Below are 27,139 nucleotides of genomic sequence, written 5' to 3'. Positions count from 1 at the left end.
CTCCACATCCCCCTTTGGTTTCTCCATAGCATGTATCAGAATCTGGCACACTGTATATCTTATTTATGTTGTTTAATGTCTGTCTCCACCAGAATGTAAGCTCCATGAGGGCAATGACTTTTATCTAGTCTTGTCTTTGCTATATTTCCAGAACTTAGAATAGTAACTGATACAAAGTTGCGGCCCAATCAATATTTATTGAATGAACAAGTAATAAATTAGTGGAAGACTGTGAATGTGGAATCAGAAGGCTTGTGATCTTTAGGGAAGTCCCATAACTTCCCTAAAGTGGAATGGAAGACTTCCCTAAAGTGGAATGGAAGACTTCCCTAAACGAATGGAAGACTGTGGATGTAGAATCAGGCAGCTTGTGATCTTTAGGGAAGCGTTCTTCACATAAAAAACAGGAACCATAATTCTCATGTCATTTTGGTAATGATTATACAATGTACCACTTACAGAGGCATCATGTAATAAACTGCTAAATAAAAGGCATAATTTTTGATCAAACTGAATTCTTCACCAGAGAGGTACTTAATTTTTATAATCTAAGAGCTACCAGATTGCCAAAATCGAAGCAGAGAAACATTCAGACACAGAAAACCTTACCAATGGTTCTGATATTCAAATAAGATATAAAACGATTTATTCCAAAGCCATACCCAAAACATACAATGAAATGCATCCCTGTTAAAGACTTAATGAAAAGAGCAATCTTTACATTTTACAATGTGAAGACCTTCTGTTCCCACAAAAAGTCTCATGAAAGTTAATTCCATAAAGTGTCAAAAGTATTTTCCTGTTTATATAAATTGCATAAAATTCTCTTTAAATGCAAAATATTCAAATACAGCAGTTTTATTTTGAAATTGTTCTCAATTTCTGAAATTCTCACTACTCTACAGCATCCCATTTCCACACGCTTCTTAAAATGAGGTAAGAAGACAAACGGTGAAACCTTTTTTTCAGATCATTTTTTCAGAAGTCAATGCCTTGCTGATGTGAAGTACAACATGCTTTTGTCATTCCTTTCATCTGAAATATTTTCCCAGTGGTTACTCAGTATTTTGCACAAAAAAAACTTGCAATACCTGTCATTTAAAAATCCGTAACATGTTGTAATTCTTTTTATATGATTTTAAGATCTGAATCAAAGCTATTGCTACAGTGATTCACTATTTTCTTTACAGGTACTTTAATAAATATTCCTCAATTCTAGAAGACTATTCAAATCCTTTAAAGTGGGGGTCAGCAAACATCTTTTGTAAAGGTCCAGATATTTTGTTTTGTGTGTCATTTTTCTGATGCATATTTTTTACAACTGTAAAACGTTTTTTAAAAAATATTTAGCTATTCTGTAATTTGCTACCCCACTATTTTAAAAAATAGAACTAGTCTCTAAATTAGACTACTCAAGTGTTAATAAAATGTAAACTTCACATTGTGCAGTAAAATAAATCCATGGTTTCTGACTACTAAATTGAAAGTTCATAAGCAGTAAGAAATGAATCTCATTCAAAGAGTAGGGCTACATTCCAGATATTCTTTTTAATCAATGACACTTTCTTGTGGCTTTTCACTTTGATTGAATGTCACACATCTTTAGTTTGTTTTTTCTTGGTCTTACTTTTTTATAGGGAAAAATTCTCATGAGGCTAATTTGAAGTTTTTGAAATTAAAGACTAGAATACTTTGATGCTGACAGAGGTAGATGCACACACACTGGTATATGCAGTTACAAATAGTCACATAAAATGGAAACCACTATTTCATATACAAATTAATCACAAATGCACTCCATGGCTAAGGAGGAATCAGTGGAAACCAGATAGAAGGTATGCAAAACAGTCCTACAGAATGTTCTAATTTTCTTTTATCACATATAGTTGCTACATTTTAGGAAAACATGATTTGAATATGAAACATGTAAATATAAATTAATATAGTGGCATGATTTATTCAGGTTCGTGATGCATATAACCTGGAGGTGACTAAACTCTGATCTATATAACATGGTCCTATAGCTTGGTACTGAGAATCACAACTCTGGGTGTGTGTGTGTGTGTGTGTTGCATGTTTTCCTTTCCTACTACAAACAGTGTTATAACCAGATTATGGCAAATAAAAGAACAGTTGTAAATTTACCCAAATATATCATAAACAAGTTGGAACACTCTGGAATTACAGTCATACGATATTCTACAAAAATATTTACAAATTCTAAAGCTGAAAAAGTTGAAAACTTTGGTATCCGTAAAAAGAGAAAGTTCAGGGCTATGCGTGGTGGCTCACACCTGTAATCCCAGCACTTTGGGAGGCCAAGGTGGGAGGATTTCTTGAACCCAGAGTGCAAGACCAGCCTGGCCAACATGGTAAAACCCTGTCTCTATCAAAAATACAAAAATTAACCGGGCATGGTGGTACACACCTCTAATCCCACCTACTTGGGAGGCTGAGGCACAAGAATCACTTGAACCCAGAAGGCAGAGGTTGCAGTGAGCTGAGATCATGCCACTGCAGTCCAGCCTGGGTGACAGAGTGAAACTGTGTCTCAAAAAAAAAAAAAAAAAAAAAATTTAGCCAGGTGTGGTGGTGCAGGCTGTAATCCCAGCTACTCAGGTGGCCGAGGCAAAAGAATCGCTTGAACCTGGGAGGTGGAGGTTGCACAAACTGAGATCATACCACTGCACTCCAGCCTAGAGTTAAGCAACCTATATCTTTAATGTTATAAAGTCAGCTTCGTGAAATTTGGGCTTAGAAAAATCTATTAGGCTATATATATCTGTTAGGTTTTTTTTTCTGTTTCAGAAAAAAAAAAAAGAAAGAAAGTTAAAGTGTACCAGGGACTCCATGCTCAATTTTTGAACTATAAAAAGTTTTCAGTGCAAAATTATTGCTATTGATAAACAGCAATGACACAAAAACCACATGAAACACTTAACGTCTATAAAACACATAACAATATCCTGAAGGTATGTTTTGGCATAGAAAAGGTAATTCGGGGATAGGAAATAACAGGTTGCTTTACTGATTTAATTCTAAGTCTGGGTGTTGGAGTGTTTAAACACTCTCTTTTTGCAAACAGACTCAACATATTTATAGCTCATCACGTTTCTTCTTAAATGGCCACTTTGGGTGTTGCAATACGTGGTCTGCAGCCTGAAGGACAAGATACATAAATTCTTCTACATCGAAAGAGTAGTTGGTGAACTTCGGGTGCTCCCCCAGGGTTGGATGGTGGCCCTGCGAAAACAAACCAAAACACGAATCCATAACTCACTAAGGGCATGGTTTTCTCTACAGCAAGAAAATTATGTTACTTTGGCTAAGGCAACTAATTTATGTTCTACATCAGAGACCAGCAAACTTTTCCTGTTAAGGGCCAGAAGATAAATATTTTTAGCTCTGCTAGAGGTCTCAGTCACAGTTACTCCACTCTGTCACTGAAGTGCACAAACAACTAGAGACAGTGCATAAACAGACAGGCATGACTGTGCTTTCTTTACAAAAACATGTCATGGGCTGGATTTGCCCACAGGGCTGTTGCTTCTTGATCCCCTCTCTATATATCATCTAATAGATTTTTCTAAGCCCAAATTTCACGAAGCTGCCTTTATAACATTAAAGATATAGGTTGCTTAATTCCCCCTTTTCTATTTGCAAATATAAAATAAAACAATTCAGTATTCCAGAGAACAGTTTATCTTTGCAGCACTCAAGTTCAATAACCGTTTTCCGTATCAATAATTGGATACTTTCAACCAATTAAAAATGAAGCAAGGTAAGTTTTGTGATTGAACTTTACCTTATCCTGAGGAAAGACTTTGTTCTGCCTTTGCCAAGTGATGTAGTGAATGCCTCTCAGCCTGGCCAAGTCTAAGTAACAGCGTTCATCTTCACAGTTGTACCTAAGGACACAAGGGTGTCACAACATGAGGCTTTTGTCCAAGGTTTTTGCGAAATCAACAACTCTCTATGAAAATAAAATGCAGCTCCCAAATATGTCCTTGTAAAAGGTTGTAAACAAGACTGACGAAGATAGTAAACAAGACTGAGGAAGAGAAAGTAAAAATATTCTCTGAACTAAATGAACTTAACTTTTAAAAAACAAAATAGGATCATGGAATGGAAAGAACTGACCTTGTTCAGTAGGGCCTGCTGCCTATGAACTTGACATCACCTTATAATACCTGTCTTCAAATGCATTTAAGTGGCAAGGGGGATAGGTAACACTTCCAAGGTCATATAACTAGTGAAGGATGCAAAAGTAGAACCCAGGTCCATTAGACTCTAAGGCTTGAGTTTTCTCAGTTACATTTCTCTCCCTTCTCTCTCCTTTCTTCTATCCTTCCTTCTCTCTCTACAGGAGAAATGACAGGAGAAATGACAGAGACAGAATCCATTATCTGGCTATTTCTCTACATATATCATATATATTTTTGAAATGTTTTGCAGGGCACTGGAAGTTCACGACAACTTTTTTCCTAAATAGCCTCCTATTTAAATACAGAGTCAAATCATTTTTCAAATGAAACCATAGAATCCAGATATTTAGCATAATGGGGGGAAACAGGTAACAGTAACTGCTATTAGTGTCTCAAGAACTAAAATGGAACACAGTGTCAATAGCAGAATTATTATCAGAGGGAAGGCCATGTCTCCATAAACCAACCACTGAGTTAAAAGCATGCCCTGGGCAAGTCATTAATACCCAAGGGCCTCAGTTTCCCTGTGTACGGGATCAGCAAGCACTAAGTGAAGTGGTTGGCTTGTGTTTTGGAGTGATGTTGTGCATGAGACATAAATGCTTTCTTTTAACACAATAACTACACTGTTTGCAAGAAGCAGCTCGGAGTTTGGGAGGTATGCAGGAACAAACTCAGAATAAGGAAACCACAGATTCACATCTTCCGTATCATGCTGGGGATGGGAAGATGAAAGGGTAGTTGGCTTACTAAGCGCAATGGCAGGCTACGGACTTTGTATTTTTAGCTTCAGGCCTTTTTTCTTTCCAGATGTCTATATGATGTGACTTCTGTTTTTGAATGATTAAATATTAAGCCTTTTGATGCTCAGAATCCATGCATAAAAAGCATTATCAGTTGCTTCAATGCAAAACTGCCTCCAAACACTTACAGTTCAAATACAGCAGCCCAGTCTGGAAGGAAAAGTAAATGGGTCAGACCAGCTCCATGCATTCCAATAAATATGTCCGTGTTGTGTGTGATCCTCAGTTGATCTAAAAACCCAAGTTCTCTGTGAACATACAGAGTAACACGAGAGAGATGGGGAGAAGAGAGAAGTATCAGGTTGAGTTAGTTCATGATTCACAGTAAGGATATTTATAAAAGTGTATTGCCCATTTTAAACCACATTCCATTTTTAAGAAGCATTTTTGCCAATTTCAAGTGCTCGCTAGTAATTAATAAATTTTTTTTTTTTTTTTTTTTTTTTTTTTTTTTTGAGACGGAGTCTCGCTCTGTGGCCCGGGCTGGAGTGCAGTGGCCGGATCTCAGCTCACTGCAAGCTCTGCCTCCCGGGTTTACGCCATTCTCCTGCCTCAGCCTCCCGAGTAGCTGGGACTACAGGCACCCGCCGCCTTGCCCGGCTAGTTTTTTTGTATTTTTTAGTAGAGACGGGGTTTCACCATGTTAGCCAGGATGGTCTCGATCTCCTGACCTCGTGATCCGCCCGTCTCGGCCTCCCAAAGTGCTGGGATTACAGGCTTGAGCCACCGCGCCCGGCCATAATAAATTTCTTAATAATTTAACATATTTTCTAAGTAAGCTCACCTATCCTTTTAGGTTTCAGTATATTTAGTTTTAAAGAAAACTTTAATATCTGTCTTAAATGGAAAATCAGTGACATATGACATTAACAAAAGTGTAAAAATTGACATAACCAAACTAAGTAGTGTTCAAATCGAGATAGATACTATTGCAAGACAAAGCTCAGAGCCTGAGGCCTGCTCTTTCTTCATGAAAAAGGGAAATTGGCAAGTGTTAAAGAGATGTTATGACACACTAGCACTAAATTAAAAACTATTTCCTTAGGATAATATAAAGACTTTTTAAAAAGAAAAATTTCTCCTTGTGTGATTTAAGTTTTTTAATGCCAGCTGGGTACATCCAAAATGATCTCAGATACCACCAGGGCATTATCCTGCCTTTGGAACAGACAAATACACAATTTTACGCATCTTAGGACTGTACAAGTGTTCTCTAAATCCAACACACTAATAAGTGTGTAACCCTTGAACCAAAAACAAGTCCCCAAACAGTTCACTGAGGTGAGGCTAGGGAGAAATGCTGGAATAAGGCTGACACTCTGAATAAACAGAAAGAAATGAGATCTCCCAGGCCCACTTTACCCAAAGTAAAGAAAAAGAAATGATCAAGATTATTTTGGATCTAAGAAGGGAAGGTGAATTCCCTTTTACACCAGCTAACAACAAAAATCCGCACAGGAAAAGGAAGACAGCTCCACGTGTATATGCATCACAACGAGAACATGTGCCTCAGTTTCTCCAGGAATGTGAACTGGTGCCAAGGGAAGGACGGCCATTCACCCAGATGAACATATCCCTGGAGCTGCCAGTTGTGGAAACGCCTGTGGTCAGCACTCACCAATCCCCACGCTAACATGTTACTAATATTTCCCGCAGACTGGCAAGATACGAATTCACTGTCATTCTTGCTTATCTGAGAAACTACAACATATCCTTAAAAGCCAGTCAATGATACAGCCTCAGAGGTGCCCTCCCCAGTTCCTTCCATTTCTTCCCAGCCTCATCTCAGTGAATGGTTTTGGGACTGAGGTGGGGGCCCCATCTTGGCTCACCCATTTCTTCAAGCAACACTGACACATTTCTTCAGCACAACAGAGTATATAATCTGTAAAATGGGACTGGATGGGCCAACTCAGAAGACTGTTGAAAGCATGAGATGAGAAAAATAATAGCTGTTTTTACGATTGCTATTTATCTCTATTCAGTGCCTGAGATCCTCAAGACCAGGGCTATGCCATCTGCCATAATAGGATTCCTACTGCTGAGACTGGCGACCAGCTCATGAGTCCCCAGTAGAGATTTACTGCACAAATGAAGTAATGTATGATGAATGAAGTGCAAAGCTCCCATGCTTACATTCTCTGAAATTAAGTGTATCTATATTAGATACCCACATGCTGGGACATGTGTACTTCTTTTAACTGGAAAGTCTTCATAGTGTTAGATTTGGGAAACACAGCTGTGATTGCAGGTGGACATGGAGACAAAAGTTTTCACTTTTCCTTTTGATCTTTTCTATACTGCCTGACTTTTTCAACCAGAAACATGTACTACTTTTACCAGTAAGATGTAATTTAATTCTAGCAACAGGAATTACCTAAACTGTGAATAATAGACATATTCTGTCTTTCTAAGTCTTTTAGTTGTATTAAGAGTTTTAAAAGAAATGTAAATATTTGATAACATTTTTTAAAATTTCATGTTATTCTGACTCTCAAATTATCCCCATATAAATAATTTTAAGTCAGATGTTGAAATCTGGCAGCAGGCAGGGCAAATTAGGTTTATAACATCTGGAAATTTTGAACTAGTTGCCCTTTTTTTAAATTTTTTTTTTATTTTTTGGAAACGGAGTCTTGTACTGTCACACAGGCTGGAGTGCAATGGTGCGATGTCAGTTCACTGCAACGTCCACCTCCCGGGTTCAAGCCATTCTCCTGCCTTAGCATCCTGAATAGCTGAGACTACAGGCACGTGCTGCCACACCCGGCTCATTTTTTGTATTTTTTAGTAGAGATGGGTTTCACCATGTTGCCCAAGCTGGTTTCCAACTCCTGAGCTCAGGCAATCCGCCCTTCTCCGCCTCCAAAAGGCTAGGATTACAGGCATGAGCCGCTGTATCCAATCTGCTAATTTTTTTAAATTATGCAATTTTAGGCCGAGTGTGGTGGCTCATGCCTGTAATCGCAGCACTTTGGGAGGCAGAGGTGGGTGGATCACTTGAGGTCAGGACTTCAAGACCAGCCTGGCTAACATGGTGAAACCTCATCTATACTGAAAATACAAAAATTAGCCGGACATGGTGGCACATGCCTGTAGTCCCAGCTACTCGGGAGGCAGAGGCAGGAGAAACACTTGAACCCAGGAGGTGGAGGTTACAGTGAGCCGAGATGGCACCACTGCACTCCAGCCTGGGCGACGGAGCAAGACTCTGTCTCAAAAACAAACAAACAGAAAATTTCTGAAATTTTAAATGAAAATCTGAATTCATCACTTCTTTTGAATAAGGAGATGGAGTCTCAACATCAGGCCCCAGAAAGAAAAAGAGTAACTGCCCTTGTTCCCAGGGCCCTCACCTGCCCATTTCATTCATTCATTTATAGGATCTACTTGTCCCTTCTGGGCCTACAAATGCCAATGACTCCTACTGGAAAAATGCTTTCTAGTCCCCTTGACCTCATCCAAGCAAAAGTTGACAGTGTCTGCTGAGATTGGCTATTACTTACCTATACTTGTAATCAACAATCTGGACTTCAAATGTAGGTACTGTTTTCAGTGCATTTACAAGCTGGGAAAAAAGAGAAACATTTAGCATTTCTTTTCCTTCTTTCTCTTCTGTTTTTCCTTTATGAGTCCTAACATTTCTTTTTTTGCATATACTATTTCAGGTATTAAATATCATTTGGTAACAACAACAAATAAAAAGAAAATAAATAAATATCATTTGGGTCGACAGTTTTGAACCGTCATTAAGTTCAAATCCAGGCTCCACCTGTGAACACATGACTCTACCTCCTTCAATACCAATGCACTGTGTTGTTGTGAGGCTGAAAGGGAGAGAAAATTCATGGAAGCAAAATGCTAGGCACAGAAATACACTAATCATTAACTGTTATTCCAGCCTTTACCTTAAGAGTTTTTGTCCCATCCATTATCTCATTTCAGACAAGCCACAAGTGCTTTGAACCTCATCCTCTGAAAATACTAAGGTCTTGGCAGAAAAACATTTTCAGTACTTCTACATAAAAAAACTATTATTCTTCTAGCAAACAGAAAGTAACAAAGCATTGTTAATCTGTTATGAAAAATATAGTCATGGTTCTCTGTCCCCCACAATTAGGCCATAGGGGATCACCACCATTCAGAAATGTCTGCACATGAATCATGTTGCCTTGTGGCATGCTCTACACTGCAACAGCAACATCAACAGTTGCACATATCATTGATGGGGCATGTAAGTGGTGCTGGCATTTCTAAGTGTGTCGTTAGGCTTACTTCACTTAATTCTCATAAGCATCATACCAGTGGCCAGGTGCAGTGGCTCACGCCTATAATCCCAGCACTTTGGGAGGCCAAGGCGGGCAGATCACCTGAGGTCAGGAGTTCGAGGCCAACCTGACCAACATGGTGAAACTCCATCTCTACTAAAAATACAAAATTAGCTGGGCGTGGTGGCACATGCCTGTAATCCCAGCTATTCAGGAGGCTAAGAGAGGAGAATCACTTGAACCCAAGAGATGGAGGTTGCAGTGAGCCGAGATTGGGCCATTGCACTCCAGCCTGGGCAACAAGAGCAAAACTCTGTCTGGAAAAAAAAATAAATCATACCAAGTAAGTATTAGTACTATGCCCACTTGACAAATTACACAAGATAGGCTCAGAGAAGTGAAATAACTTTCGCAGGATCTCACAGCTCCCAAATGCACAGCCAAAAGTAAATCTAGGTCTTCTGACCCCAGAACCTGTGTTCTTAACCAGTGTACTCTATTGTCCTGCTTCCAGAAAGCAACAAGCAGTGACCAAGATTGAATCCCCCCCATGTCACACACACACACACACACACACACAGAGTCATGACTGGAAATTTCTCTCTCCAGACAGCCCCTGAACTCTTATGAAGAGTTGAAGGGGTAAGAAGAGTAGCATTCTGTTTTACAGGAGAGATGGCAGATGGTATAAGCCTTGGTCTTTTAATGAGATTGCCCACATAAAAGGAATCACGTGTGCTGAGGGTCTCAGGGGAAGCATGCCCTTTCTCATGACTTCTAGTTGCACAATCAAGGTGGCCCTATCCCTTCCGATAGCTATTTAAACCCTGCAGTTGGGCAGGATTCCACAAGCCATGATTTAATGAGGCCATTTGGGTTGTATTATCTATTTATTAATCAAAGTATAGCCAAAGATGCTTTCTTCCCTGCCCAGGAGCTGCCTTTCTAGTGAGATCCAATCCTCAGGATAGAAGCAGCCAGTTGGGGGTGCTCTTTGGTTTGGAGTTGGGGGCTGAAAGATCAAATTTCACCTTTGGGCGCCATCATCTGGGCAATGTGCATGACTCAATCTGAAAACCTCACGCCTGCCTTAAAGCATCTACCAGCACAACACCTTTCTTTTTGTTTTTTCTTTTTTTTTTTATTATACTTTTAAGTTTTAGGGTACATGTGCACAACATGCGGGTTTTTTACATATGCATACATGTGCCATGTTGGTGTGCTGCACCCATTAACTAGTCATTTACATTAGGTATATCTCCTAATGCTATCCCTCCACTCTTCCACCTCCCCACAACAGGCCCCGGTGTGTGATGTTCCCCACCTTGTGTCCAAGTGTTCTCATTGCTCAATTCCCATCTCTGAGTGCGAACATGCGGTGTTTGGTTTTCTGTTCTTGAGATAGTTTGCTGAGAATGATGGTTTCTAGCTGCATCCATGTCCCTACAAAGGACATGAACTCATCCTTTTTTATGGCTGCATAGTATTCCGTGGTGTATATGCACCACATTTTCTTAATCCAGTTGTCACTGATGGACATTTAGGTTGGTTCCAAGTCTCTGCTATTGTGAATAGCACTATACCTTTCTACTGGACTTCTCTGCAGCAGCCTGATGCTATTCCTCAGCCTGCCCCTTCCTGATGGACTGGGGCCAGAAGTAGATTCTGCCTCCTCTGAAATCTATTTGCTGTTTCAGTAGTAGCACACTCTGGCTAGGAAAGCAGTTTCAGTCCCCGACTACCTTGACTCATGTCCCCATTACTCTTAATCACCAGCTGGGTGACCTTAGGCATGTTTTTTAACCTCTGAGTCTCAGTGTCCTTGTCTAGGATAGTGGATAATAATACAATACCTACCTCATGGGTTTGCTGGGAGGGTTGGGGGGCACAATGTACAAAAGGAGCACACAATAATATGCTTGACCCCCAATTGCACTCAATATGTATGGTCTATACCAATATATACTGTTGATCTGTTGGCTACTGAGGCTTCCCATTTGTATACCCAACGCTGCACTATTTGATAACGTTATTTCTAGGTCTTTAAACACACACATATAAACACACACACCCTCCACACACACACTGCTCATTTCTTCCATCCACAGAGCTTACAATTAACACCTCATTATGCCATATGTTCATGTCCTCTGTAATCCATATGGGTCTCAGGAAGAGATGTTAATTACATAATTCTGATCAGCTTGTTAGGCAGCCAAATTAGTCTGTGTAAAATATTCTACCCATCAAAACATGACCCCCTCCCCCAACTTCCCTCTTACTAACTATTGTCCAGTTTGTTTCCAATTACCTGCTCAAGTTAAAAGCCTCAAGTCACACTTGATCCTTGATACCTTTCCTGGCCTTCTCTAGTGTGAATGTACTTCTACATTCCAAAAGTAAGTATCATAGGTCCTATCTCCGAAATATATCTTGAATCCATCTACCATGTCATCTCTACTGTCATCACTTTGGCTAAACGCTCTCCCCTGGGCCATAATAACAGCTTCTGATCAATCTCCTTGCTCTCACTCTTGCAGGCAGAATGACTTAAAAACAAATGTCAATTCATGTCTCTCCCTCTGTATTTGTTTTCTATTTGCTGCTGTAACAAACTGCCACAAATCTAGCAGCTTAACACAACACAATTTATCCCCTTACAGTTCTGCAGGATTGGAGCCTGACATGGGTCTCACTGGGCTAACATCAGGGTGTCAGCAGGGCTGTGTTCTTCCTGCAAGCTCCAGGGAAGAACCCACTGCCTTGCCTTTTCCAGCTTCTAGAAGCCCTCCACACTCCATGACTCAAGGCCCCCCTTCATCTTCGAAGCCAGCAACATGGCATCTCTCCGGCCCCACTTCCCTTATATCTCCTTCTCTGACTCTTTCCTGCCTCCCTCTCCCACTTTTAAGGAAATGATGAACTGAGATCTGATCAGTGAGAAGAAGCCAGTGAAGAAAAGAGCTGTCCAGGCACAGGCAAAAGTTCTCTGGCAGATGGAGTTTAAGGCCCATTTGTGATTATACTGGGCTCACATGGATAATCCAGGATAATCTCCTTACTTGTAGACCAGTCGGTTGGGCACCTTAATTCCATCTGCAACCTTACTTTCCCTATGCCATATAACCTAACCTGTTCGCAAGTTCCACGGATTTGGACATGGACATCTTTTGGGAGGAGGAGGAAGAGACATTATTCTACCAACAATGCCTTGCTTTAAAACTTCACAGTGGCTTTCCCCTACACTGAAATAAAATCCCTCTCCCACCAAGGTCTAGGAGGCTGATATGATCTGTGACCTCCCTGCCCCATGCCTGACTTCTTGGATATCGCCCCACCTCTCTCAAGATGCTACAGTCATATTGGTATTCTCTCTGTTTCTAGAATACCGAAAGTTCAGTCCACTAGAATACATTTGCCTCTGCCTGGGAGGCTCTTTCCCTTGTTAGATCCTTCTCTGATTAGGTCTCAGTCTAAGCAGTGTCCCTTTGATGCCCTCATATGAGTACCAACCCCCTCCATCCACATTCCCAGTCTCTATGACATCACCCTGGTTCATATCCTTTGAAGCACTTATCACTGCCTGACATCACTGTACTTATTGACTTTTTTACTTACTTCTTATCTGTCTCTCACCTCTAGAGTGTAAGCTCCATGAGGTCTGGCACCTTCCCCATCTTTGCTCTACTCTATCTCCAGGACCTAGAACATGGCCTGACATATAGCAGGTGCTCAATTAACTATTGTAGAATAAATTCTTACTACTGAGAGGCTATCTTCAGGCCATGATGTTGTAGGTAGTGGATTTGCATGATGATCTCATTGAGGTTAAATATAATTTATGAGTTAGTGCTACTGAAATGAGTCAGGATGCCGAAAATGCAGTTTCTAAGACATGGTCATGTAACAGAATAGAGATTCTTCCAACTGAATCTGCTGCTGATACCACAGGATTAATGGCCTCAACCATCTTTTGCATCAACTATGCAAAAGAAAGTCTTGCATTTTTGCTACTTTTTTGTCCAGATGCCCTCTACTGCAGTCAAGGCAAGATTCAGACAGCTTTCTCCAGGCTGAGTTGATGCAGATGAACATTTACTATAAGGCAAAGCTAGTTTGTCCATGGTTGGTTTGGTGAATCTCACTAGAAATTCAAATCCAATAAATAAACTGGGTATAGGCCATCAAACTTTTCTCAAAACTAATAGTTTTAAACCAAAGCTTTTAATTGTAATGCAAAAAGAAAAAAAAGCACAATTTTCTTTATAAATTCAATATGAAGGCATTAAAAATGTGTATCAAAAACTAACCTCATTTTGGTTTAGGATTTTCCGGTATTCTGTGCTCCGTGCAAGAATGGTGACTCGAATTTTTCCATCCTGTAATCAAAATGAAATAATGAAATAGTAAAATAACACTGCATATGCCTGGGTAGATGAATGAACATCTGAACCTAAAATGTGATTTTCACAAAGAGATGAAACTCAACCAGGATACATTAATAGAACTATTCTTTTTTAGCCTGATTCCTTCACCACTCTCAGGGAATAAAAATGTATCCACTTCAACCACCAAAGGCAAAAACCAATTCATTACATTACCTGTTTGGTTGGGTGGGTGAATTTTTTGGCAGGGGTTGTGTAAGTTAGATGAATATTTGCGGAGGTGAGGGAGGTATAGCCAATGAAGGGGGAAAGGAGGGCAGGAGGAAGCACATTCTTGCAATATCCCTTAGTTTCTCTTTTACAGGTTTTTGACACCTGGTTTCAGATGACTTCCAGTCAGAAAATGTTTTTGGGTTTTGTTTTGGGACAGAGTCTTGCTCTGCTACCCAGGCAGGAGTGCAGTGGCATAGTTTTGGCTCCCTGCAGCCTCTGCCTCCCGGGTTCAAGCAATTCTCGTGCCCCAGCCTCCTGAGAAGCTGGGACTACAGGCACGTGCCACCACGTCCAGCTAATTTTTGTATTTTTTGCAGAGATGGGGTTTCGCCATGTTGGCCAGACTGGTCTTGAAATCCTGGACTCAAGTGATCCACCTGCCTTGGCCTCCCCAGAAAATGTTAACACGAAAACATGGTCCCCTGATTATTTCTGTTTCCGAAAAGGTGGTATCAACTTTTATTAGGGAAGAAAACTCAAGCCCATCTCAGAATCCATTACCTTGGGTCCTTCTTGTGTGATGTTTAGTCTGTGTAGCACATGCTGGGAAAATGCCCTGAATAGTCCAGTATTTTGACAGCCAGATATCTAAAATAAAAACACTGGTTGATATTACAATGAATAATTCTGTATTGTAATTTAAGATACTGTCAAGTTATGTATAAATGTTATAATGTCTGTAAATATGAATGCTAATGGTAGACAACATGCTTACCAGAGGAGTATTATAGAACAGCCCATATCTCATGCGGGGGAGTAATGAAAAAACAGCTTCTTTAAAACATACCTAAGAACAAAGATACATTAAAAGATAAGAGGATGTAATTTGCACCCTTCACACCAAAATAGCATGTATGATTTTGAAAAATTGATTTTAATTAATCTCCATTTTGCATTAAGATTGTTTGAATAGCACACTATTTCATTCAAAGAGAACAGAATTCATGTTTTTGGAAAGATTATAGAAAAAAGCTTTCAAAGGCTGCATGATTAACAACACTGAGGATTCTAATTATAATAAAAGAAATTCAGAATTCAGAAATCAGTGGTAATGGCTAATAGGAACTCATAATAAATGTTTATTTTATGAGTGAGTCATCTGCACTCAAGAGATATTCACAGACATTTCAGGAAAATTTCCAGTACCCTTTTGGAATCATAAGTTTTCAAATGTATAATGTCATAATCAGTAAATGCATTCCATGTGTCGGAGAATAGGTCACCATATCCGTAAGAACTCTGAAAGTAGAAACAAAACAAGGTTTTAGGGCAATGAAAGGATACAGCATGACTTTTCAAAGATGCAACAAAACACCTGAATTTGCTTGTGTTAAAAACTAACAATCCTACACAAAATCCGTATAAGCAAAATGGATCTTCATCTTGGGCCAGAGCAAATGCCTAATTTGATGAAATATCATCAGAAATAATTATCACAATTATACTCTTAGCCATTAACAGTGTTTCATTTTTCTACCTTAACTTATTTTATTCTCACATCTTTGAAGTTGTAGTTCAGGGATTTTTCCTGTGAACATCTTATCCAAATTATAGATGCACACAACACACACATATACCACCGTTTGTACACACTCTGTTATGCTCAGTGTGCAAAAACCATCAGGATGAATGAAAAATACTTTAGAAAAAAATTTCAGAGCAAGAAAATGGGTTCAAAGTTTTAACACTGGCTGGGTGCAGTGGCTCACAGCTGTAATCCCAGCACTTTGTGAGACCGAGGCGGGCAGATCACCTGAGGTCAGGAGTTCAAGACCAGCCTGTCCAATATGATGAAACCCTGTCTCGACTAAAAATACAAAAATTAGCCGGGTGTGGTGGCATGTGCCTGTAATCCCAGCTACTCGGGAGGCTGAGACAGAAGAATCACTTGAACCCGGGAGGCAGGGGTTGCAGTGAGCCGAAATCATGCCATTGCACTCCAGCCTGAGCAACAAGAGCGACACTCAGTCTCAAAAAAAGAAAAAAAGAAAGTTTTAACATTAAAAATAAAGGCTGGTCACAGTGGCTCATGCCTGTGATTCCAGCACTTTGGGAGGCAAAGGTGGGAGGATCACTTGAGCCTTGAAGTTTAAGGCTGCAGTGAGCTATGATCATGCCATATACTCCAGCTTGGGCAACAGAGCAAGACCTTGTCTCTAATAAAATAAAATAAAAAGAGATAATATATGGAATTCTATGAAATGTCCCCCCCACCCATTGACTAGTGAATAAAAAGTGGTAATTTCCGATTAATATTAATGGTGTCAATAACAACTTTATATAATAATACTAGCATCCTACACACTTCCTGTGTTCCAGGCACTGTTTTGGGCACTTGACATTATTAATGTACATTAAGCCACCCACAAGCCTAATGAGTAGATAATATAATTTTCCCTATTTTGCAGATGAGGAAACTGAGACACAATTTTAAGTCATTTGCCTACACTGCAAAGCAACTGAGTTATAGAGCTGGGATTCAACCTAGCCTTTGCTGCCAGTTCCATCTGACAGTTGCCTCTCAGTGGGAATTAGTTCTTTCTAGTATAATTACATGTTTTTTTGGTTTTGTGTTTTGCTTTGTTTTTGTTTTGAGATGGAGTCTCCTACCCTATCGCCCAGGCTAGAGTGCAATGTCGTGATCTGGGCTCACTGCAACCTCTGCCTCCCAAGTTCAAGCAATTCTCCTGCCCCAGCCTCCTGAGTAGCTGGGATTACAGGTGCACGCCACCACACCCAGCTAATTTTTGTATTTTTTGATAGAGACAGGGTTTCACCATATTGGCCAGGCTGGTCTCAAACTCCTGAGCTCAAGTGATCTGCCCACCTCGGCCTCCTAAAGTGCTGGAATTAAAGAAACCACACCCAGCCTCATTTCTCTTTTGAAAAGTAGTTAATTACGAGCACCATTAGCTAAGAAGAAGAAGATCAACTAATTTTTAAATGGTTTCACTTAGACTGAAAAATTCAGCCAACAGAAATCAGAAATATGCATTGTAGCATTACATTCAAGCTCTATAGTTATACATTATGTTCATGTCTTTTTATCTTTATAGCATTTTCTCAGATTTTCAAAATTTTATGTTGCACATACTGCAGTTATTTCAAAGTTATTGAGATCTGTTAGATGTGAAAATAAAAAAAAAAAAAAGGTTTCTTTCCATGTTCCTCCAATGCCATTCTAATAAAGGCCCTTCTCAACACCATCTAAAATGAAATGTCCCTGTTCTGGCTCAATAATAAAGGGCAATTAAAAGAAGTGATTCTGGATGGTTTCCTGAGATAAAATACTTCAGATAAAATAAGATATGTTTGAAAGGAAATTTTAATAATAAAATACTATAACCCTGATTGATCCTTCCTCAGGGAAATCATATATTATTTAATAAGAACCACTTCCAGAAGCTTCTTTTCCATGTTTCCCAAGTCCAAATTATCTACCATGAGGGAAGGAGGGGCTTCTTCCTACACTCATGTTGAAGAATATTTGGATAGTCTTCAAGATGACACAAAATTTCCTTTAGTGTGTCTCAAATTTAAACATGCACATAATCTATGACTTGGAAATTCCACTTACAGGAATCTGTCCTACAGAAATGCTAGGATGAGCATGTGAATGAATACATGCACTAACGCATGCATCCAACTTCCAAAACATCCATTAAACAGAATACCACATAACACCTAAAGTAAGGATAGCCCTAAAGGTACTGACTTAAAGCGACATTCCAGTGATAATACTAAGGTGGCAATATGAGACAGAGAGTATATTTTCCATAAGAATATAAACATATTGGCCAGGCATGGTGACTCATGGCTGTAATCCCAGTGCTTTGGGAGGCTGAGGTGGTAGGATCACTTGAGGCCAGGAGTTCAAGACTGTATTAGTCGGTTTTCACGCTGCTGATAAAGACATACCTGAGACTGGGAAGGAAAAAATGTTTAATTGGACTTACAGTTCCACATGGCTAGGGAGGCCTCAGAACCATGGCGGGAGGTGAAAGACACTTCTTACATGGCAGTGGCAAGAGAAAATGAGGAAGAAGCAAAAGTGGAAAACCCTGATAAACCCATCAGATCTCATGAGACTTATTCACTATCATGAGAATAGCATGGGAAAGACTAGCCCTCATGATTCAATTACCTCCCCCTGGGTCCCTCTCATAACATGTGGGAATTCTGGGAGATACAATTCAAGTTGAGATTTGGTGGGGACATAGCCAAACCATATCATTCTGCCCCAGGCCCCTCTAAATCTCATGTCCTTACATTTCAAAACAAACCATGCCTTCCCAACAGTCCCCCAAAGTCTTAACTCATTTCAGCATTAACCCAAAAGTCCAGAGTCCAAAGTCTCATCTGAGACAAGGCAAGTCCCTTCTACCTATGAGTCTGTAAAACCAAAAGAAGGCTAGTTACTTCCTAGATATGATGGGGGTACAAGTATTGGGTAAATATAGCCATTCCAAATGGGAGAAATTGGCCAAAACAAAGGGGTTACAGGGCCCATGCAAGTCTGAAATCCAGCATGGCAGTCAAACTTTAAAACTCCAAAATGATCTCCTTTGACTCCAGCTCTCACATCCAGGTTACACTGAAGCATGAGGTGGGTTCCCACAGTCTTGGGCAGCTCTGCCCCTGTGGTTTTGCAGGGTACAGCCTCCATTCCAGCTGCTTTCACTGGCTGGCATTGAGTATCTGCAGCTTTTCCAGGTGCACAGTTCAAGCTGTCAGTGGATCTACCATTCTGGGGTCTGGAGAATGGTGGCCCTCTTCTCACAGCTCCACTAGGCAGCACCCCACTAAGGACTCTGTGTGGAGGCTCCAACCCCACATTTCCCTTCCACACTGCCTTAGCAGAGGTTCTCCATGAGGGCCCCACCGCTGCAGCAAACTTCTGCCTGGGCATCTAGGTGTTTCCATACATCTTCTGAAATCTAGGTGGAGGTTCCCAAACCTCAATTCTTGACTTCTGTGCACCACAGGCTCAACACCACATGAAAGCTGCCAAGGCTTGGGGCTTCCACCCTCTGAAGCCACAGCCCAAGCTGTACATTAGCCCCTTTCAGTCATGGCTGGAGCAGCTAGGACACAAAGGCGCCAAGTCTCTAGGCTGCACACAGCATAGGGACCCTGGGCCCTGCCCACGAAACCACTTTTTCCTCCTAGGCCTCCAGGCCTGTGATGGGAGCAGCTGCCATGAAGGTTTCTGACGTGGCTTGAAGACATTTTCCCCATGGTCTTGGGAATTAACATTAGGCTCCTTGCTATTTATGCAAATTTCCGCAGCCAACTTGAAATTCTCCCCAGAAAACAGGTTTTTATTTTCTATTGCACAGTCAGGCTGCAAATTTTCTGAACTTTTATGCTCCATTTCCCTTTTAAAACTGAGTGTCTTTAACAGCACTCAAGTCACCTTTTGAATGCTTGTCTGCTTAGAAATTTCTTCTGCCAAATACCCTAAATCATCTCTCTCAAGTTCAAAGTTCCACAAATCTCTAGGGCAGGGGCAAAATGCCACCACTCTCTTTGCTAAAACATAACAAGAGTCACCTTTGCTCCAGTTCCCAACAGGTTCCTCATCTCCATCTGAGACCAACTCAGCCTGGATTTTATTGTCCATTCCACTATCAGCATTGGACAAAGCTATTCAACAAGTCTCTAGGATGTTGCAAACTTTCCCACATTTTCCCGTCTTCTTCTGGGCCCTTCAAACTGTTCCAATTGCTGCCTATTACCCAGTTCCAAAGTCACCTAAACATTTTCGGGTATCTTTTCAGCAACACCCCACTCTACTGGTACCAGTTTACTGCATTTGTCTGTTTTCAGTCTGCTGATAAAGATATACCCAAGACTGGGAAGAAAAAGAGGTTTAATTGGACTTACAGTTCCACATGGCTGGGGAGGCCTCAGAATCATGGTGGGAGGTAAAAGGCACTTCTTACATGGTGGTGGCAAGGGAAAATGAGGAAGAAGCAAAAGCGGAAAACCCTGATAAACCCATCAGATCTCATGAGACTTATTCACTATCACAGGAATAGCACAGGAAAGACCAGCCCTCATGATTCAATTACCTCCCCCAGCTCCCTCCCACAACATGTGGGAATTCTGGGAGATACAATTCAAGCTGAGATTTCGTGAGGACACAGCCAAACTGTATCAAGGACCAATCTGGGTACCATAACGAGATCTTGTCTCTACAGAAAATAAATTCAAAAATTAGCCAGATGTCAAATCAGAAGACAGTAATATATATTATATATACACACACCCACATATATATGTTATGACAATATATATATTGTCATAACACATATATAACATATTTATGGAAAAGAATAGCCAGGGATGGTGGCATGCACGTATAGTCCTAGCTACTTGGGAGTCTGAGGCAGGAAGATCACCTGAGCCCAGGAGAGCAAGGCTGCAGTGAGCTAGGATCATATTCCTGGACTTTAGTCTGGGTGACATATTTGCACTTATTAAAATAAAGAGAGTCCTGCAAGGGACTCACACACATCTGCAGTTACCCTTGGGGGAACAGGGAATTGGAGAGGAAGAAAGAGACTTCTTAAAAAACTTTGTGTACTTCTGTGTTGTTTGAACTCATTATAAACAGGTATTACTTTCATAATTAGAAAAGTAATCACGGCTAGACATGGTGGCTCACATCTGTAATCCCAGCCCTTTGGGAGGCCAAGGCAGGTGGATCACCTACAGTCAGGAGTTCAAAACCAGCCTGGTCAACATAGTGAAACCCTATCTCTACTAAAAATATAAAAATCAGCCAGGCATGGTGGCACACACTGTAATCCCAGCTACTAGGGAGGCTGAGGCAGGAGAATCACTTGAACCTAGGAGGCGAAAGTTGCAGTGAGCCAAGATTGCGACACTGCACTTGAGCCTGGGTGACAAAGCAAGACTCTGTCTCAAAAACAAACAAACAAAAAGTACTCATAAAGCTATACTACTTCTCAGCACAAGCAAATGTGGAAAGCCTACAGTAATTTCTCCTTTTATTCATTCTGTTTGATAAGAGCAACCCTGCTGTGCCCAGAGAGGCAACTGAAGATGGGTCCCTTTATGAATGTTTGCAGGTTGGTGGCCTTGCCCATCCCACTGAGGATGCCACATGCTGAAGGGAGTAAACTGCAGAGCTTTTCAAGGAGGAGAGGGAAGGCCCCATAGGCTTCCTTGTGGGGACAAGATGTGAACTGCAGGAACAGCTAACTCCCTGCTCTTCCCTGGGCAAACTGCTCGTCCAAGACCATCAGGACTCTGGCAACACCATCCACTGTGAGGGATTCATGTCATAGTCAGCCTGCAGGTCACAGTGCTGCTTAATTTAAGGCCTTACCAACAAAAGGGAAACAGCAGCCACACAAACCCTCACTTAGTGCCATCCCCATCCAACCTACCATCTTCTGTGGGCCTGATTTCTGGAGCAATCTGGCAGAGCTGCCTGTCCTGAGAACCTGGCTTAGTAAACGGCAAAGACTTCTTTGACCAAGAATGCAGGTTTAAAATGGATGCAAAGGGAGTGGTAAACGAGTGGGGGGTAACACCGAGCAGCCACCCTGCTGGGCTACCCCCATCCTGCCTATCTGTGCCACAGCGGAGGTCCAACTGCCCTCATGTTTCATGCTCAGCTGACTGAATAACCTGGGGTCTTCATGGTGGCTGTGCATCCTACTCCAGCAGCCACAGAGAAGGGGAGGGTTGTAGAAGCTGGCTCACTATAACAGTCCATTTGAGGAAGATGTGGAAAAGCATGCAACAGGTACAAGGAAGGTTCTGGAAGGCATCTGATAAATTTCTGTCAACTTAGTTTGGCAACTTAGGTATGGTCCTCTTCAGAGGACTTTAAGAAGACGACACAGCACGGTGGTGTCCAAGCACAGGTCTGGAGTCAGGCTGCCTGGATGGAAATCTTGGTTCTGCCCTCGCTGACTGCATTATCTTACAACACTCACCTGCTGCTCAGGCCTTGGCCTCTTGTCTGTAAAATAAGCTAATGAAAACTCAAGTACACAGGGGGTCATGAGCAGGAAATGAAGTAACATAATTTATGTTAACTACAAAATTTAAAAATAATTTTGCTTAAAAAGGGAAAAACAACCATGAGTTAATAATTTAGGGCTTGTAACGGCTGCTGAGTGTGGCCTGACTTCACTGATACAAAAAGAAGAAAAGAGAGGGACTGTTGTTCCCTTTGCTCACGAAACATTTCCAAGAAATGAAACTGTGGTGGCAGCAAAACTGAAATACAAAAGGGAAACGTAAATGCATATAGATGGAAAATAAAAGAAGGCATTAACATGCCAAGAATTATAGACTCATCAGACTTCAAAATCTAACTCAAAGTCTAGGGAGCAGTGATCCTGAAAACCTTTTTACACAGCTCTACTACAAGCCTCTTATCAGTGAAAAAAGGGTCAGCAAAACTATCTCTCCTTCTGCATGAGAATTTGACCTCCTGTTAACTAGCTAACTCGGCTCTCTGGAAATGGCAATGCCTTATGTCAACCATGTGCCTAGGCAGCATTGCTTCTGATCTAAACAGATAGATGCTTGATGGGTAAATTGCATCTGGACTGGGAAAGCCATGTTCCAGATTTCCTGAGTACACTGACTCCTGGAACCAGGCATGTCTCTTTCAGGGATCCTGGGGACTTTGCCAATGCAGTTGTGTCAGGAGATGTTGGCCTCAACAGGATATGAGGCTCTTAAGCCAAGGCATCGCCTGTACCTGCCCCAGGCAAATCTTGTCTCCTTGCACCTGAGCTGTGCTGTGTGAACTGCTAGCACTCCCTCTGGAAGAAACACCTAAGGATGCCCTGCCAGCAAGCTGTGGTTCCCCTGCAATGCCATCCTGAATAGACTCACACCAAGAGCCAAGCATATGAATGTCGTGAGTCAGAATGTTGAGTGGAACCTTATATGACCCCTTGGTGGGTGTTCCAACTTCCCAGTTTAGGCAACCTCTCTCGTGTACACTACAAACCATTTATTCTCCTTATTGTAATTGTCACAGTTAACATTCAGAGCACAAGTACTGTGTACCAGGCATTGTGACTGTTCATGCACCATATGGTTCATTCTCAAAATGACACCTAGGTAAGTGTCATTATCTCACTATCTCATTTCAGAGCTGAAGATTCTGGGACACATCTTGGGGTTTCCTTATCAGCTGGAGGGGCCAGATATGGGAAGAAGCAGGGAAAAGGCAGGCAAAGAGAGAGAAGGAAAAAAAGACTGCACTAAAAACAAATAAATAGCAGGTGTCACTCAATGCATGTATTTATGTGCATGCCTAAGAACTGCCCTATACAGTGAGCTGAAACTCACAGCATAATTCAGCACAAAGGACATAGTAACGGGGAAGCTGCTATTAAGCAAAGGCAGACAGTAAATGCAAAAGGCCAAACAGTAAACAGAGGCAAGCACTTCCAACATAGGTTATAGAGGTTGAGTGAATGACAGCCTTTTTTTTTGAGACAGAGTCTTGCTCTGTCACCCAGGTTGCAGTGCAATGGCATGATCTTGGCTCAATGCAACCTCCACCTCCCAGGTTCAAGTGATTCTCCGACCACAGCCTCCTGAGTAGCTGGGACTACATGTGTGTGCCACCACATCTGGCTAATTTTTGTATTTTTAGTAGAAACAAGATTTCACCATGTTGGCCAGGCTAGTCTCGAACTCCTGGCCTCAAGTGATCCACCCACCTCAGCCTCCCAAAGTGCTGTGATTACAGGTGTGAGCCACCGTGCCCAGCTGAATGGCAGTCTTTCATATGTGTGTCCCAGAGGAACACTGAGCCAAAGTCACTAAATCTCTGGCCTTTGGAGCTCCACCCATCCAGAAAGGGAAAGAAACCTTCCCCACTGCCTCATTCTAAAATTCAAAGAACGAAGGTACACACATACATACCTATCTGCCTATATGTATATGCACATGTCAACACATATATGTACAGACACATTCGCACCCATCCGCATATGTGCGGGTGTGTATATTGAAAAGTATGTGTCTTTGAAAATTCTGTTTCACAACATCAGAGTCACACACTGATACAAGGGAAAGACAGTACTGAAGCGGAGAGCACATTCTTACTTACGGTGTCCCACATCACGATGTACACGTCAGTACCGAATGAGTTATTAACGTGCTGAGTAATATAAAGATTGATGAAATCACAGAAGTGGTGATACATGTTAACACCTAGTATTGGAAAATGAAACTACATTAATTAACACCAAAGAGTACATGATCAAGCAAGTTTTATTCTATCCCATCTATTTACAGTTTAAGAGAATTTTAGTTGAAATAAATGGGGAAAAAATAACTGTTTTGTTTTTCCAAATATGAAATGATCTAGATACATGGGTAGTCCTCAATTTATGGCCTGATTGGGTTTCAAAAGTCACTCTAAAATTGGTTATTTAAAATCAGGAATGCATTTCCCCATATATCCCAAGTAATAAGTGATCATTAAGTTCCCAGAAAAAAACAAGGTAGGTCTATTTAACTCAAAACCGAGTTGAACTACAGGGCCAGGAAGTGGTGGCACCTGCCTGTAATCCCAGCCACTCGGGAGGCTGAGGCAGGAGAATTTGCTTGAACCTGGGAGGTGGAGGTTGCAGTGAACCAAGATCACACCACTGTACTCCAGCCTGAGCGACAGAGTGAGACTCCATCTCAAAAAAAAAAAAAGAAAAAGAAAAAAAAGCAATTAAGCAACATCTGTTCATCATGGACGTACTGGCAATGATGGCAACTAACATTTTGGTAATTTTCATTCCTGTCTCTTTTTTCCCTATTTAATTATTATATATATATCATTCCTGGAAAAACATTAACCAACTATCATATAAAAGAGGTGAATGTCTTGTGTTCTGATTGAAAGAGAGGGAATTCTGGAGTAAGAAGCTGAATTCCAGCACAGCCATGCATGTGCAACACTCTTAGATGAGTTCATCAAGTCCCTAAGCTTTAGCTTCTCTATAGAAATGGCAAATAGTTACCTAAGTGCCAGCTTTATTATGAGAAACCCAAAGATAATACATCTTAAAGTACCCATCCCACTGCCAGGCACATAGGAAGACCTGAATGAAGACTAGTTGGATCCCACTAGGTCAGATAGAGTGGAGAGGGCTGTGGGTGCCACTATTTGTAAGTTCACATGCCACTCATTAAAAAGAAATAGAACGTACACCCTCTCCACTTAGGTATGCAGGACCTAATATTCATCCTGGAAATGTACAAATCTAAATGGGATGAAATTCCAAGAACTGACACTTACAGCATGCATTTTAAAGGTGGGAAAATGTTAAGTAAAAGAAAAACAGGGAGTCTCAAAAGCAGAAATCATAAAATATTCTGACTTCATTCCCACCGTGAATAACAACATTGTGTGCCAGAAGTAACAGTATAAAAATACTCTGTTTTTTCAGCCTGGTTATCTTAGATGATTGTTTGGAAGGGCTTATTTTTTCATCCAGAAAAAACCTGGCAAAGAATATATTTTCAAATTAACAAGAAAAATAAAGTTCTATCGGAATCCATCCTCTTTTCCCAGGTTAGCCATAGAGCACACACGAGCTCTTTCACATAACATTTAGTGAGTTCCTAACAGTTACTGAGGAATGCAGCAGGCACAAATCAGTGCTTGGGGCTGTAAGAATTTATAAACAGAGAAGAAAACATAAGCTCCATCCTTGAGTAATGTGACCCCTAATGAGTCTTGATCTGTAGAATTCTCATTTTCCTAAGGTACAAGTTAACATGAAAAGGGAAACTGAGGCCGGGCGCGGTGGCTCAAGCCTGTAATCCCAGCACTTTGGGAGGCCGAGACAGGCGGATCACGAGGTCAGGAGATCGAGACCATCCTGGCTAACACGCTGAAACCCCGTCTCTACTAAACAATACAAAAAACTAGCCGGGTGAGGTGGCGGGTGCCTGTAGTCCCAGCTACTCGGAAGGCTGAGGCAGGAGAATGGCGTAAACCCGGGAGGCGGAGCTTGCAGTGAGCTGAGATCCGGCCACTGCACTCCAGCCTGGGTGACAGAGTGAGACTCCGTCTCAAAAAAAAAAAAAAAAAAAAAGGGAAACTGAACCAGGCACAGTTACTCACACCTATAATCCCAGAACGTTGGGAGGCCAAGGCAGGAGGATCACTTAAGCCCAGGAGTTCAAGACCAGCCTGAGCAACCTAGTGAGACCCCGTCTCTACAAAGAATATTTTCAAAATTAGCCAGGCATGGTGGTGCATGCCTGTGGTCCCAGATACTTGGGAGGCCAAGGTGGGAGGATCACTTGAGCCCAGGAGGTTGAGGCTGCAGTGAGCTGTGATTATGGCACTGTACTCCAGCCTGGGCAATAGAGCAAGACCCTGTCTAAAGAAAGAAAAGTAAAATTGGAAGACAGCATAATTTAGAAGAAAAAAAGTAGAGTTATGAATATAGGAAAGAAATGGGACATGTCTACTCTAGCCCATTATTCTCATTTTATATACTTTATTGTATAAGTATCTGCATAAATTTAATAGCTCACACATATTTGCCACTTTTACAGGCAGATCAGTGTTTTCTCTGCCCCTTTTTAATCTTCATATTTTAAAAATGAGTCAAAACCTGGAACATAGCATTTTTACTTGCTCTTAGTTCAAAAACCTAAATTTGTCTGATTTCTGAATTTAATACTTTGTAATATAAGAATTATGACCTCAGAAGGCAGAGCACATTAAAACTATGATCAATAAATTATAGTAATTCTGAAATATGTGTGACAGAGGCTCTCTATATTTCACCGTAAACCCAACCTCTCATGAATTTTGATATGATCTAGCACAGTAATCCCTGTCTCTCATAATGAGAGAGACAATATAGTACAATCTGTGTTTCTCCTCTCCAGTGTAAATAGTTTGCAAAGTTAAAGCTCTACTTGCAAGCTGAGAAAGAGGCCATAAGTATAAATGATAAAATAATTTTAATTTTATTTCAAGAATAAATTACACTGGTAACTTCCAGAAGAATTTTAAGTTCACTTTAGTAATGGAAATGATATAGAAGGTTTGCTAGCGCAGGTCATGGACACTTCTTTCCCACCCATACTATACACACGGCTTTTAATATTTTTTTAAATTTTTTTTTTATTTTTAAGACAGAGTCTTGCTCTGTCGCCAGGCTGGAGTGCAGTGGCGCGAT

General features: G+C 41.0%; 1 protein-coding gene across 1 annotated transcript in view; it reads right to left on the bottom strand.

The window, feature by feature from the left end:
- Positions 1 to 2,825: 2,825 nt before the first annotated feature.
- The window catches only part of EOGT (EGF domain-specific O-linked N-acetylglucosamine (GlcNAc) transferase), a 38,291-nt gene continuing 13,977 nt past the window's right edge, over positions 2,826 to 27,139 (bottom strand). The window contains exons 10-18 of the mRNA XM_011947163.1: positions 24,052 to 24,155; positions 15,081 to 15,173; positions 14,650 to 14,721; positions 14,436 to 14,522; positions 13,587 to 13,655; positions 8,515 to 8,576; positions 5,137 to 5,256; positions 3,806 to 3,908; positions 2,826 to 3,243 (exon numbers count right to left, since the gene is read on the bottom strand). Coding sequence (XP_011802553.1) covers positions 3,097 to 3,243; positions 3,806 to 3,908; positions 5,137 to 5,256; positions 8,515 to 8,576; positions 13,587 to 13,655; positions 14,436 to 14,522; positions 14,650 to 14,721; positions 15,081 to 15,173; positions 24,052 to 24,155 — 857 coding nt within the window. The 3' untranslated portion in view covers positions 2,826 to 3,096. The remainder of the gene's footprint in view (positions 3,244 to 3,805; positions 3,909 to 5,136; positions 5,257 to 8,514; positions 8,577 to 13,586; positions 13,656 to 14,435; positions 14,523 to 14,649; positions 14,722 to 15,080; positions 15,174 to 24,051; positions 24,156 to 27,139) is intronic.

This window comes from Colobus angolensis, unplaced genomic scaffold (genome assembly GCF_000951035.1).
Source record: "Colobus angolensis palliatus isolate OR3802 unplaced genomic scaffold, Cang.pa_1.0 Scaffold26, whole genome shotgun sequence".
Classification (NCBI taxonomy): Eukaryota; Metazoa; Chordata; class Mammalia; order Primates; family Cercopithecidae; genus Colobus; species Colobus angolensis.
Note: the sequence above shows the minus strand (reverse complement) of the source record. Positions and strands in the feature narration are given on the sequence as shown.